This window comes from Chenopodium quinoa, unplaced genomic scaffold (assembly GCF_001683475.1).
Source record: "Chenopodium quinoa cultivar QQ74 unplaced genomic scaffold, ASM168347v1, whole genome shotgun sequence".
Classification (NCBI taxonomy): domain Eukaryota; kingdom Viridiplantae; phylum Streptophyta; class Magnoliopsida; order Caryophyllales; family Amaranthaceae; genus Chenopodium; species Chenopodium quinoa.
The window spans coordinates 245689-261268 of record NW_018744718.1 but is presented as its reverse complement, the minus strand read 5'-3'; the positions used below and the strand labels follow the sequence as shown (position 1 = coordinate 261268).

The following is a 15580-nucleotide window of genomic DNA, read 5'->3' as shown; positions in this document are numbered from 1 at the left end:
AAATAAAGTATACCGCGAAAATAAACTTGTATTTTCTCTTTTCCCCTTCACCAACCAAACACCCCGTAGGTCCATTATTTGATTGAATGCTTTGGAATTTTTTTAAAAAGACCAACAACATAGTCCTTATAGTTTTCCACCAACCATGAACAAATGATGGGTCAATTGAACTACAACTCATCTCTACGGCTCTACCAAATTACATTCATACCAATTTTCTTCGCTCCCTCCCCAACACACCAACTCTCTTTTTCAGCTACCTTCACACCCATCTCTCATCTCTGGTAAACTCTCTTTTCAATGCATTTTTTACCATTCAAACATATAATTTATTGGATATGAATTACAATTACTTGAATTTAATCGCTATGTTGATGCAAAAATAATTGTTGGGTATAGTTTATTTTGCTTCAATTGTTTTCATTTGATGCTAGATTAGCTGTTATTAACTTGGGTATTTGTCAATTTTTATATTGAAATTCTTCTAGTCAATTTGTTTGTTTGAAGGTGATCAATTTGCAACTGGGTGTTTGAATTAAGAACTGGTGTTATGGAGGCTAAATTTCTGCAATGTATTCAACCTTGTAAATGGGTGGATACCGAAAAATTGATGAGAAAACCCGGTGGGTTTATCCTGGTTTCTCCGAAAACTATGGATGATTCTGGGGTCCGGATGATGTTCATGAATGTGCAATCAAATAGGAGAACTTCAGTTTATCATAAACCGCTTCGTTGGCAGATTTCGAGTTCTTTGAAGAATTCTCAAGGTGATTCTTTAGCTTTGTTTATTAAGTGTTTGATGAAATTGTTTAGAAAATGAAATTTATTCTCATTGGATATGATACATTATTGATTGTTTTAATTCCTGCATTTTTTGATACTGCAAGATTGAGATCATATGATCGACGGTATTATATTTATAAATTAGTTAGGATTGCGCCTGAAAGATATATTGTATCTTAATTTTAGGTGTAAGATTTAGAATTCAGTGACCCTTCAACCAATGTATAGTCGAATTTGGTTAGGATTGCGCCTGAAAAGAGATATTCTTCCCTCTTTATATGGGAGTAATGTAGAAAAATTAGTGACCCCTTTACTTTATAATTGAATTAAGTTAGAATCGCACCTGAAAAATATATCATTTGCTCTTAATTTTTGAAGTAAGATTGAGAAGTTAGTGACCCTTCACCCTTTAGTTGAATTTAGTAAATCTCAAGGCAAAAATCAAGACTATGCCTTCATCCTCCTCCTTGTCTATAATTTCAACATTTGATGAGCCAATGACTATAAATACATTTACTCTTTGCCACCATTAGTTGTCTCTCTAATAGTCATCTTATCATGGGTGTATCACCTCTTTCTTTCGGTTATGAATTTGTGTTCCTGTTCAGATTCTTTGCTGGAGTCTAGTGGCATTTCTGCTTCGCTTGATGAGTCCTTTGTTTTAAAGGTAATGTTGCCTTTTTTGTCATTACTAAAATTTGTTTCACAGGATGTTAAGACTTAAGACATTTTCCTCAGCTTGCTTGTAAATTTTAATAAATTTGTGAAGATAAGTTGTGGTAGATGGGCCTCAATTGATCGTCTCATCTAAGTGGAAACTCTATCTTAATTACAGAAAAAATCAGCCGAGGTAGAACCAGTTCTAGATGGACGTTGCATTTACCTTGTTGGTTAGTTCCTAACTTGCACTCCATCTTTGGTTACAGAATTTAAACTTACTCTTAGTTTTAATTCACTAAACTTACATGCAGGTATGATGGGCTCTGGAAAAACAACTATTGGCAGAGTTTTATCAGAAGCACTTAATTATTCGTTTTCTGATAGGTCTGTCATCTGTTAGTTTATACAAAGTATATGTAATTTAGATGTCGTACTGTAGTTGCAACTTCTGATAGGCCTGCTATATAATCTGCATCACTTGTTATTAATAGACGGTCTTTGTTACCCTCAAGTACAAGCTAAATGTTTTAAACCCAATTGAGATATGAATTCGTTCAGATTAATTATATGTTATGATATATAGTTCTTGTTTGAATTATGGTTCTGCATGCTTCAGTGACTTATTGCTGGAGGACAAAGTTGGGGGTATGTCTGTTGCAGAAATCTTCAAGCAACATGGAGAGGGCTTCTTTAGAGACAAAGAGGTAAGTAAAAGCTGGTTTTTTTTGCTATGCCTGAATGATATTTGTAATATTAATTAATGTGGATGACTGGGAATGCTTGAAATTGGTTCTTGGCTCAATGTAACCCTATATACAATGGGGTTTGTGCCTATTTAATTTAAGGTGCAATGTTGCGAAGTTTACACCGTCAATCTTCAAACAACTTTCAGCCTTCGCCTCAATTCTCTCTCTAAATTTCACTGTTGTTTCTTTGGTTAAATTTGGTTATCTTCGATATATTTAGTTTCAAGTAGTGTTATAAGGAAATAATAAATCCATCTAAAAAAGGAGGAAAAAAAGATTCAGTTAACTAATAATCTATGGGTATTTGGATTTAGAGTGATGGAAGTCACAAAATAAAGAATCATAAAATTTGAAACAGTCCTCTCCTGAGTATTTAGGATTATTTTATCAAAAAAATAATTTCAGGCATATAATTCTGATTAAATGCAAGAAGTGCTACACATAAGATGTTAGCAGGCTGTTTCAACTGTCCTGTAGATTGAGGGTCTTATCACATATTGTGATGAGTTGAGCATTTACTATCAATTACTCATGGCAGGGATGATCTGAGGCTGTTCATGTAAAAAGAGATGAATCACAGTACATCTGTATTAGGTGAAGATGTATCCTAGCACAATAGCTCTGTTCATGTAATATCGTTGTTCTTCTGTCTTGGGGTGCTGGAAACAATGCTGATTTCTCTTTTTATTGCAGACTGAGGTTTTAAAGGAACTATCTATGATGCATCGGCGTGTTATTTCCACTGGTGGAGGGGCTGTTATAAGGCCCATCAATTGGTATGTGTTTAAGTGTTTTGCATATTTCATTACTGTCATTGAGGGTTATCTTTTCAATTTTTACACCACTGTTTCATGTTAATCTCAATATATGATTTATCTTCCAGGAAACATATGCGAAGCGGTATCAGTGTTTGGTTAGATGTACCAGTGGATTGCTTAGCACGGAGAATTTCAGCTGTTGGGACCGGCTCTCGTCCGCTATTGCATGGCGAATCAGGGGATGCTTACTCTAAGGTTTGTTGCTTGCCTGCCTAGTGGAAAATCTAACACATACTTTTAAGAAAGCCTGTTAAAGTAATTGCTTACATCCCTGCAGGCTTTGACCCGCTTGTCCACCCTATTAGAAGAGAGAGGTGAAGCATATGCTAATGCTAATGCCCGGGTTTCTTTGGAATGTATGGCCTCATTAATGTTTCTCTTCTTTTTATATTTTCTCCCTTAATCGAATATGTGGTGGTATAGATATCATTGTATATTCTGGATGGAACCTACGTTGCACTTGTAGATATCATTGTATATTCTGGATGGAACCTACGTTGCACTTGTAGATATCATTGTATATTCTGGGTAACAATGTGCTCCTTTTTTCTGTATGACAACCTATTTCTGCTGTGGCATTGTATCTTGTTTTAACATCCATACTAATTTGTTTGCAGCTATCGCATCGAAGCTAGGGAATGTAAAGGTAGATAATCTTAGTCCAGTTACTATTGCAATTGAGGTAGGTTCTCTGTTCTCTACTATGACAGGGAAAAAAAAAAAAAAAAAGAAGAAAGTCCTCTTACAAAGTTCATGCCTTCCTTTTAATCTGTTTGTTGGTGGTGGTTGAATTCATTTTTACCATCCTTTTTCATTCATCTTTGAGCTGACACATCTAATATTTGCAGGTGCTTGAACAAATCGAGAGCTTCCTAAAACAATGATGACATTGCCATATCAAACCAACATAGTATGCTTCTGTACGATTGTATACGTCTTTTTAGTGTTGTATGTATCCAGTTCATTGCACAGCAACATTAGTTATGAATTGTGGATACTTAGTAGAATAGGCTTACTGTATTGGTAACTTTTGGAGTTGTGAATTGTTGTCTCTTGTGTGAGCAACATTAGTTATGGAATAATGCTACTCCGTAGAATTAGTGTTGAATTGGTACAAAGATTATGACCTTGTGGCCTCATGAGTTGATGTTATTGTACTCCTTTTCTCCCTAATTGCCGTCGTTGGTATTAATTTGGCCTTTAATGCTATATTGTTAGTTTTGATTGACACGACAAAAATATGACCTTTAATTTTTGATGTTGTTGCTCCTTTCTTTCTTTAATGCTATCGTTAGTCTTGATTTGAAACAAAAAATTACGACCTTGTGTTGTACTTCTGTTCTCCCATTAATGCTATCATTAGTATTGATTAGGTGCAACCGTGCAAAGACGCTAGATAAGTAAGCATCAATGTGAGGTTTGTTTAGTGATATGCCTATAATATGGGCCTTGACCAATCTAGTATTTGTGGGTTAAACACTTGAGGGTAGTGAGGAAAAGACAAGGTAATTCCCAACCCCAAGCACCATCAATGCTTTAATCAAGATTACAATTAAATTCTAGGATGAAAATTAAAACCAAACAAAATAAAAAAATAAATAAAAAATGCTATACATAGCCCTTAGGGCTACATATAAGCATTAAATACACACTAGAAAATTGAATAAGTTTAGAAAATCATAAAAATATAAACACTAACTAGCTTAGGCCCCGTGCTATACACGGTAAGTCTAATATTGTTACAAAAATTAATTATATCTAACAAAAAAAAAAAAAAATTGATAAAACATACAGATCAATTATATAGTAATTATATTGTAATGATCTATATTAAAAGGCAGCAAAAGTTAAATAGATAATAGATATTTATCGAAACTAAACAAAAGACACAGAAGGAGATGTCATTTGTCACTACGACCGATGTGTATTTTAGTATGCAGATTATTTATGAATGTCGAATGTAATAAATTTATCATCCTAATTAAGTGTCTCAGCAAAGATAATAATGTTTTTTTTTTATATTTACTAAGATACTAATTTTTAATTACATAATTTACGAAAAATTGATTAATATTTTACATTTTCCTAGAATTAGACATACGATATATGTTGATCACAACATTTATTTTATAGTCATACGAATACTCTATAAGTCCTTAATTTGTGATATAATATATATATATATATATATATATATATATATAGAGGAAGGCTCATGTAAGAACCCTCCTCTATATAAGAACTCAATCTTATATAAGAACCAATCTCAACCATTTATTAGTTTTGATCCAACCATCTAAAACCATCCTTTAGTAATGGCATTTCTGTAATTCTTTTTTTATGTTTTAAATTTTTTTGCCTACTCTTATGTTCTAAATCTAGTCTACCTATTTTCTAATTTTTTTTTTCTATGTTCCAAATTTAGTCTACTTATATACTAAAGTTTTTTTTTTTTTTTTTTTTTTTTTTTTTTTAAATTTTTCCAACCTATGTTCTAAAGTTTTTTTTCTTCTTCTTATGTTCTAAATATTCTTTTACCTATGTTCTAAATTCTTTTGCCTATGATCTAAATTCAGTCTACTTATGTTCTAAAGTTTTTTTTTCCTAAGTTCTAAATTTTTACTACCTATGTTCTAAAGTTTCTTTTTTTTTCTTTTTTTTTGTTTACGTTCTAAATATTCTTTTACCTATATTCTAAATATTCTTTTATCTATGTTCAAAATTTTTTTTTTTCTATGTTCTAAATTTAGTCTACTTATGTTCTAAAGTTTTTTTTTCCTGTGTTCTAAATTTTTTCAACCTATGTTCTAATTTTTTCCTATATTCTAAATTTTTTCTACCTATGTTCTAACGGTTTTTATTTCCTATGTTTAAAATATTCTTTCCTATGTTCAAAATTCTTTTGCCTATGTTCTAAATTCAGTCTACTTATGTTCTAAAGTTTTTTTTTTTTTTTTTTTTTTATGTTCTAAACTTTTACTACCTATTTTCTAAAGTTTTTCTTATATAGTTATTTATAAATATTGCCTATGTAGGATTCGAACCTATATCAACTATGCATTTGCATAGTGCTCTACCACTTGAGCTAATAGGTTTTTAATATAAATCAACACCCTCCCATAGAAGCCGAGGAAAACAATCACATACAATGTAGAAACTCAAATGCGACAATTTTGCATAAAGAAGATCTATGGACACCCCATTGAACTTAAATCTCATCACCGGGACAAAAGCATCAGGCACAGGGTGCAACTTTGTAACCTCAGGCATCTCAGAAAGCATCTAATGGAGTTCTTCGAAGAAATCTTCCTATATCCAGTAAAATATAACAAGTTAAGGGGCACTAAAGTAGCAAAAAATAATGGAAAAAGTATAGAAGCAGACAAAAGTTATATCTTACCTCTCGCGTAGCATGTCTAGGGACCGACCAAGATCATAATTTAGAAATAATTAGATTTGATAATTAAATCAAGTTAAAATATATAGATAATATCAAAACTAAGATTTGTTGTAATTCATGAGATAATAATTAAGCTAAAGTTGTTAATTATTATTAAGATAAAATCCGGAAAATAAAATTAAAAACGGCGTACAACGTTAATTAATAAAAGTACGGACCGACCAAGATCATAATTTAGAAATATTTAATTATTTCAATTAATTAAAGAAATTACTAATTAAGAAAATATTTTCAAAAATTAGGAGTATTACAGAATTCACCATGAGAATGGGGTTGGATGAGTAGAAAAGAACAATTTTTTGCGAGTAATGTGAACCCAATTTTTTTTTTGGCGAATTAACTTTTTGATTGCATTTTTGGGAGGGTTTGCGGAGGCCGAGGCAAATTTTCCTAAGCATGTTTAATGAAAGATAAGGGTATAAAATTAAGTATTAATCAAGGAATAAAAAAAAAAAACAAATTCAACCCAATTAATCAACCACCACCAACCCAGCCACGACCACCAAACCACCAACCCCAGAAACCCAACGACCCCCAACCCACCAATTCCACCAGCCACGACCACCAGAAACCCACCAACCCCAGAAACCCAACTACCCCCAACCCACCGATTCCACCGGCCACGACCACCAGAAACCCACTAACCCCAGAAACCCAACGACCCCCAAACCCACCGACACCGAAACCACCAACCCAACACATCAGAACCACCAAAACCAAAACACCAACCCCGAAACCCACCGATTTGAAACCCATCAGTTTTGTAATTAGGGTGTTTAAAAAAAAAGTAAGGGTAAAATGGTAATTTTATCACTAAAAAGTTACTAAAAAAGGAAAGAAATGGGAAAGTTGCAAGTAATGTGGACCAGCCCAAAAAGGAAATAGTTGCAACTAAAGTAGACCGGAGGTAGTATAATGTATTTATATATATATATCAAAAAAAAACTTGGTGAGAGCGACAACTAATTGAAGCTTAGAGTAGAAATATCTTTGTGTCGTTTTTGGAGGAGTTGGTGTCTTTAGTGTGACCTCATTCCTTTCCTCTTCCTTCTTCATTGTACGAAAGAAAAACTTAAGCTTATTCCAAATCAGAAATACTTTAGAACATTATAAAAATAATGTTTCAAATCAGGTTAATGTTTCAAATGATATTAATATTCCAAATGATACCCATGTTCAAAATAGTCATCTCCATATTTGTACAAAAAATGTACTATATATTGTTTTAAATATATGTCTAAAGATATAAACTTAAGATTTACACAATCATATATCAATTTTTGTTCAGCTTTGACCACTTTCTAGCCATCTTCATCACTCTTTTCCGTTCTTCATTTACTTCTGATGTTATAATCTTCCCACAATACTCCACTCATAACCTTTTCATTTGCTCAAACTGCAAACAAAAAAAATACAAACACGTTAAAATTAAAATACACATGTAATTCAGAATATAATAAAAAATACTTTAGAACATTCCCATGTAATTTAGAACATAATCAGATTAACTTTAGAACATAGACATCTAACTTACAACATAATCAGAATTACTTTAGAACATAATCAAGTAATTTAGAACATAATCAGATTAACTTTAGAACATAGACATTAAACTTAGAACATAATCATAATTACTTTAGAACATAATCAGATTTATTTTAGAACATAATCTATCTAACTTAGAACATAATCAGAATTACTTTAGAACATTATCAAGTAATTTAGAACATAATCAGATTAACTTTAGAACATAGACATCTAACTTATAACATAATCAGAATTGCTTTAGAACATAATCAAGTAATTTAGAACATAATCAGATTAACTTTAGAACATAGACATTAAACTTAGAACATAATCATAATTACTTTAGAACATAATCAGATTAACTTTAGACCATAGACATCTAACTCATAACATAATCAGAATTACTTTAGAACATAATCAAGTAATTTAGAACATAATCAGATTAACTTTAGAACATAGACATTAAACTTAGAACATAATCATAATTACTTTAGAACATAATCAGATTTACTTTAGAACATAGACATTTAACTTAGAACATAATCAGAATAACTTTAGAACATAGACATTAAACTTAGAACATAATCATAATTACTTTAGAACATAATCAGATTAACTTTAGACCATAGACATCTAACTCATAACATAATCAGAATTACTTTAGAACATAATCAAGTAATTTAGAACATAATCAGATTAACTTTAGAACATAGACATTAAACTTAGAACATAATCATAATTACTTTAGAACATAATCAGATTTACTTTAGAACATAGACATTTAACTTAGAACATAATCAGAATTACTTTAGAACATAATCAGAATATGGAGATGTAATTAGAACCTAATCAATCATATGTCTTGACACGTACATTACCCTTCTCTAGCCCCGAATTTCATTGTTTTTGACATTGTCCTTCATAGGTTTCCATGTGCTTCAACAAAAATACTCCACAATCATGTTTGTTTGCATTGCTCTTCCATTTCATCTCAATGTTTCTTGTTTCGAAAGTGGACAAAACGACACTCTTGTTATCAATTTCTTCATAAAATTCACCAAATGCCTTCAACTACAAAATATATATAAATTAACCTTGAAGAAGATAGGAGGGGCAGTAGGCAGAGTAGAAGAGGCTGTAGTAATAGCCATAGCAGCAACAGATCTATTGTTCGAATACACATACTCAAAAAAAAATTCAAAAATTGACATTAATTTGCAAAAATCGAACTAATTCGAACAAAAAAAAATAATTGACAGATCAAATTTTTCGAACATAAATATTTCACAAAAATCAAACAAAAATAATTCACAAAATTCGAACAAAATAATGAACAAAAATCGAACGAAATAATGAACAAAAATTGATCGAAATAATGAACAAAAATCGAACAAAAATCATTCGCAAAAATCAAACAAAATAATTCGCAAAAATCGAACAAAATAATTCGCAAAGATTCGAACCCTAAATTTGCTAAACTCGAACTCAAAATAATCAAACTCCATACGAAAAATCCAACTCAAAAATCGCACAAAATAATACGCAAAAATCGACTCCTAAAAATCGCAAAAATAGAACCCTAAATCCGAACCCTAAAAATTGCAAAAATCACCAATTAAAACTGCAAATTCACTTGAACATCATGCTAATTTCATGAAAATTTGAACAAAATCGAAAAGAAAAACATACCTGAAGCGAAAATCCTTCAAATTGCAACTTCTATCAGATTTTTGGGGGTTTTAGGAAAGAGAAAATGAGAGAATCGGGAAGAAGGGAAAGAAAGTTAGAGGAGAGAGAAAAGGTTGGGAGGTGGGTAAGGGGTTGAAAAAGTTGGACACGTGTTTTAATCTTAACCGTCTAAAACAACTTGATCCTACGGTTGAGATGGATTCTTATATATCTAGGGTTCTTATATATCTAGGGGTTCTTACCGGATCCCTCCCCTATATATATATATATATATATATATATATATAGAGTAGTAAATTCTCATAAATAAAATTGTCATTAATTTGAATGTATAGTTAATATTTAAACTGAAATAAAATATTAGAGGTATTTGAAAAAATATTTAAGTGGTGTTTTAAAGTAATTTCCTTAATATCAATTACATGAACCAATTTTATTATTACTTTTTTGGCAAAATCCAATAATACTCCATTTATAAGATAATTAAAAGGGAGTTGGAATAATATTTTAGGTAAATGTGTATGAAAGAATTATGAACACCAAATAAAAAGGAATATATTTGTCATAAAGACAATATAAAAGATTTGGAATATTATTATTATAGTTGTATCAAATATTCACAAAAAAAAAAAGAAAGAAAAAAGATTTTGGTTAAAAAGGAAGGAGAGTTTCCGAGGGAAAAAAAACAGCACCAGGATGTGACACGTGTCACTCCCGGTGTCTGTTTTAGTATTAAGTTATTGATTACACTGATTTACGCGTGTTTTTGTCATAAATTCGTAATTTAATACAATTTTTTCATTAAAAAAATCGTGCTTAATAAGATGTTTGAAAAAGATATTCTTTTTTTTTATTATTTTTTTTATTTTTACAAGAGCAAAAAGTACAACCTAAGAATCAAAAGACATACAATTTAATCTATAAAGGTTAGCTAGAACGTGTGCCTTTTCCACCTGCTCTCGTGCCACTTTCCTAATGACACAGACCTGAAAACAGGAGTCGACACTCCGAATACCTTTGAGAGTCCAGACTAGATCCACAACCTGTTCCGGTGGTCTTGATAACAGTTGGACCAACAAAGACGAGTCAGAATACATCACTATTCGTATGTAACCTTTAGCCCTAGCCCATAGAAGGGCTTGAAAGCAGGCTTGGAGCTCTGCGTGTAGGGCAGAGGCTGTTTTAGAGTACGTGCCTCCACCATTATAGTAGATATCCCCGTCCATCGAGTAAGCCCAACCCACCTTAGCATTAGAAGTTTGTTTTTCCCACGATCCGTCAAACTGGATTATCATCTGGGGATCCAGAACTAGGCCTTGAGGGAGCCGAGATTGGCCAATACTAACATGCAAAAACCCCGGAGGTGAATTGTGATCCACCGGAGGGCTAGAAGGAGAGGTCAAGCCCTGCCCTTCTAGGTTTTGAAAGCGACGAAGAAAGTTCAAAGCCCCCTCAAGATTCCTGAAAATGGTGGCCAGATATTTGTAGTCGTCCCTAAAGACCCTACCATTCCTAGTAACCCACAAACTCCAAAGCATTCAAAGAAAAACTTCAATCTTGGGACTATGCTTGCCATCCTTGCTATAAAAGAGCAGGATATAGTTTTGAACCCATTGTGTGAAACAAATGGATTCATCTAATTCAGAAGAAACAGACAACGAATAGTTGCTCCAGGCACATCGTGCCTAAAAGCAGAACCTGAAAATATGCTGGAAATCCTCCATTTCCGCCCCACAATAATCACAGTGTGGAGAGATAAGGACCCCCCTCCTTACTAGATTGGCCTTAACCGTAAGGCCATTCATGACCAGTTTCCAGAGGAACAGGCTCCATTTCAGGGGGATGTTGAGGTGCCAAATCAATTTGAAAAAACGCCTATCCCTATCAGTGAAGTGAGAAGACACCTAGTCCTGCAGTAAAAAAAGTATCCTGTCTTTACCGTGAAAATACCCGAAACATGAAATTTCCAATAGAGAAAGTCATCCTCCTCTGAGGTCGGTAACTTGATCCTTAAATTTTCTGGGCAATGTGCCACTCAAACTATTGCCTAATTAAGTCCACATTCCAACAGTTAGATCCTTGTAGAATTAGGTCCCAAACTCGAATTCGGCCAACATCCCTAATTGGCATATCACTTCAGAAGATCGGGATTTCTCCCTCCACCCAGCTCATTGTGGCTGCTCTAACTTTCTCACCTGACCCGACTTTCCAAGAGTAACCTGAAATAAACTTATTTGCCACATTATGAAGCCCCCGTCTTCCCCAGGAAGTATGTAGAGGAGCATAAGCCCTTGCTAAAAGTAATTGGGGATTACAATGCATCCTCAAAACTTGTTTAAACAGAAGAGCATCATTCACACAGTTCATTGATCTGATGCCCAACCCTCCCCTTCCTTTAGGCTAATGTAGGATCTCTCTCTTCACCCAATGCATACCCTTAGTCCCATTGGAAGCCCAAAAGAACCTTGCAATAAAAGAATCAATCTCCAATGAAATTGAAATCGGAAGCTTAAAGCATTTCATAACATGAGCTGAAATGCTAATATGAATTGAGTTAATTAGGACTAGCTTAGCCGATTGAGAGAGGTGCAGGGACCCCATGCTAAGACTTTCGCTGCCACTTTATCGACCAAAAATCTGAACGCTCGTTTTTTTTTCCTCCAAGAAATTGATCGGAGCTCCCAAGTGTCTATCCATAATCGTTTGTTGGTTAATATTGAGAATGCTCTTTAGAGAGTGACAAGTCTCTGCAGACACCGACAGACCAAATTTCACAAATGACTTGTCTAGGTTTAACTGTTGCCCCGAAATGCTTCCGAACCTGCGAAAAATCTCCACTACTATGGTATAAGACTCCTCTGTAGCTTGAAAAAAAAAAAGCATAACATCATCAGCAAAAAAAAGATGAGAGATAGGATTTGACCTTCTCGTAATCCGAAGCCCTTTAAGAAGGCCAATATCTTCTGCAGAAAGGATCATCTTGGAGAGGATATCCATGCAGAATAAGAAAAGATACGAGGACAGAGGGTCCCCCTGCCGAAGACCACAGTCTGGTTTAAAAGCCTCAGAAGTCTGGCCATTAACCAAGGTCTTATAAGACACCGTACTTATACATTGGGAGATCCACTGTATCCATTTTTCTGGAAACCCATAAGCATAAAGCACTTTTAGCATAATGAACCAATTAACCCTATCGTAAGCTTTGGACATATCAACCTTAATTGCCGCCATTGCTACCCGACCTCTCCTCGTATTAATCAAATGTAGCAAATCATTACTTAATAAAATATTATCCTCCACATATCTACCCGGAATAAAGGCATGTTGGAACTCTGTGATCAGCCCCGATAGTAACGTTTTCATCCTGTTCACTAAGCACTTGGCAATACATTTATAAATAGTATTGCAAAGACTTATCAGCCGAAAATAAGTGGCCAACTCCGGATATCAATCTTTGGAATCATAACTAGCAGAGAGGCATTTAGCTCCTTCAATAGGAAACCAGTGTCAAAGAAATTTTTACCCCCGAGTTGACCACAGAAATGCCAACTAAATCCCAGTGTATGTGGAAAAACTCCGCAATAAAACTATTCGATCCCGGTGATTTTTGCTTACCAATTGAGAGCATAGCATTCTCGATCTCATTATGTGAAAACGGTTTCACAAGGTCATTTCTCTGTAAGTCGGATAAATGAGGTAAGGTGAGCTCTTGTAAAACCATATCAATGGACTCACCCAACTCCTCATTTGGGATCGAAGGAGGGTTAAAAACCCCTTTCAGAGAGGAAGTTAAAAGCTCCTTGATATTTCTTTGCCCCGTAACCCACTCATCATCACCATTTCTCAAAGAGAGGATTTCCCTTCTCTTTTGTCATTGCTTCACCCTACTAAACATAAGGCTAGAAGAGATATCCCCTTCCCTAATCTACTTGTCCTTCATTCGTTGTTGCCAATACTTGAATTCCAATTCACATTTCGGCAAAAAAATGTTTATCTCATCTTGGTACCTATTTCCATCGTGAACAGTCGCAACATTGATCCCCAAGGAGGCGAGATCAGTAGACATACTTCTCCAATTTATCCCCCAACATTTTTTATTGTCCAAGAACCAATATTGCATCTTACTTCGCAGCCACCTGAACCTTGAAACAAATTGGAACATTTTTGAACCATGATAAACCATCCCGAGTGCCTCCTCTATGAATTCCCTTTTTGTTGGGAAATTCAAGCACCAGTTTTCAATTTGGTACGGCCTATTCAAACGCAAGGTAGTCGGGTTCAAATCAAAGAGGATAACCGCATGATCCGAAACAGTTCTCGGTTCATGGAACACCCTACTTTCCGGGAAGTCTTACTTGCAATGACGCATAGGCTTTGTTAAGTCTTACCAAAATTAGCTCAGAACCTAACCTCTTGTTAGACCAAGTAAACCGTGGTCCTACAAAAGGTAATTCAAAAAAACCAGATTGGAGTCTCCAATCCAAGTAGGCATCCAAACCTTTGATGCTCAAAGAGCCCCCTAGTTTATCACTTAAGAGCTCAACTTGATTTACATCCCCTATTATCAAACAATTCGGGGTAGAAACGATCAGAGAAAGGATCGAGTCCCAAACTTGTGGACGATCCTACTTTCGACGCACTGTACAAAAACATAATATTTCTACTACTTCCATTAGCATCTTCCAACTTACAAAAGATAAAGTTTTGAGTTGAAGCAACACAAGTAACATCACCTAAAAACCAACTAAACAAAGCTAAACCCCCCTTAGTACCATCCGAGTTCATCCCACAAGAAAAATTTGGGTTGAACTTTTGAAACAAACTAGCAACATTAGTAAAACACATCTTAGTTTCCGACAAGAACACCAAAGTAGGACATTTAGTATCCATTAACCACACTAGATAGGGATGTGTAGGGGATAGTGGGTCATTTAAACAGATTTTTTTTTACAAAAGTAAGCTTAATTGATAAACTATTTACTAATCTAGTTGCGTGGCCAAACTATTTACGAAACTGAGTTTCTGAGGTAAAACGCTGACTCGGTCAGCGTTTTAACCCTTTCATTATTATTTATTTTTAAATTTCGTATTTTGTGAAATACAGATTTTCTTTTTAAAAAACTGGAAATACATAAAAACACTGCCTCAGTCAGCGTTTTTTGTGTAAGGCTAATATGTCAAGGACAGCAAAAAAACGTTGACTGAGGCAGCGTTTTATTCCTTAGTATAAAACGCTGCCTCAGTTAGCGTTTTATCTGCTGGCTGAAGCCAGAAACAGCAGCCCCAACAGCAGCAACAACAGCCCCAATAGCAGCAGCCCCAAGAGCCACCCTCCTCCACATCCACCACCACCACCACCCTCCTCCTCCACATCCACCACCTCCACCACCCACCTCCACCACCCTCCTCCTCCACATCCCCCACCTCCACCACCCTCCTCCTCCACATCTACCACCTCCACCACCCTCTTCCTCCACATCCACCACCCTCCTCCTCCACATCTACCACCTCCACCACCCTCTTCCTCCACATCCACCACCTCCACCACCCTCCACCTCCACATCCACCACCACCACTACCCTCCTCCACCACCACCACCCTCCTCCTCCACCACCACAATCAACCACCACCTCCCATCCCCATCGGCTTCCACCATTACCACTTCACCATCCACACCGCCCTCCAACGCCTCTCGACACCACCACCACACCACCGCCCATCGACCAACACCCTCCACCGGCGATTTCAATCTTCCGTAGCCACTTCAAAGCACCCAACGACTTACAAACCAGGCCATAACAATTTATTTTGAACGAAATGAGTCAAATATGCACAAATAAGGAATTTGAAGTTCAAACAAGACATAAATTCATTCAAAACCCAATTATTAAAATAAT

General features: G+C 34.9%; 1 protein-coding gene and 1 long non-coding RNA gene across 3 annotated transcripts; one reads left to right on the top strand and one right to left on the bottom strand.

Moving 5' to 3' along the window:
- Positions 1 to 81: 81 nt before the first annotated feature.
- LOC110703199 (shikimate kinase, chloroplastic-like) lies at positions 82 to 4224 on the top strand. 2 transcript variants are annotated; one of them, XM_021880950.1, is made up of 11 exons: positions 82 to 284; positions 508 to 767; positions 1392 to 1450; positions 1619 to 1673; positions 1755 to 1827; positions 2060 to 2147; positions 2883 to 2965; positions 3073 to 3202; positions 3285 to 3363; positions 3625 to 3689; positions 3856 to 4224. In XM_021880950.1, exons 2-11 carry the CDS (start codon positions 551 to 553, stop codon positions 3889 to 3891), a joined length of 885 nt encoding a protein of 294 aa, XP_021736642.1. In that variant the 5' UTR covers positions 82 to 284; positions 508 to 550; the 3' UTR covers positions 3892 to 4224. The 2 variants fall into 2 exon arrangements, with proteins under 2 accessions (XP_021736642.1, XP_021736643.1); XM_021880951.1 differs by having other exon boundaries at positions 489 to 767.
- A 3276-nt stretch (positions 4225 to 7500) lies between these two features.
- Positions 7501 to 9299, bottom strand: LOC110703198. The gene is made up of 2 exons (XR_002507655.1): positions 8868 to 9299; positions 7501 to 7863 (listed from the first exon to the last, which is right to left on the bottom strand). It is a non-coding gene; the product is annotated as an uncharacterized LOC110703198 (long non-coding RNA).
- Between the last annotated feature and the right edge of the window lie 6281 nt (positions 9300 to 15580).

Bases quoted from the DNA above. Each gene is read 5' to 3' on its own strand.
- LOC110703199 (XM_021880950.1), top strand. From the start codon at position 551: ATGGAGGCTAAATTTCTGCAATGTATTCAACCTTGTAAATGGGTGGAT. The intron at 3,203-3,284 runs GTTTGTTGCTTG...ACATCCCTGCAG, and splicing joins CAGGGGATGCTTACTCTAAG to GCTTTGACCCGCTTGTCCAC. The intron at 3,690-3,855 runs GTAGGTTCTCTG...TAATATTTGCAG, and splicing joins CAGTTACTATTGCAATTGAG to GTGCTTGAACAAATCGAGAG.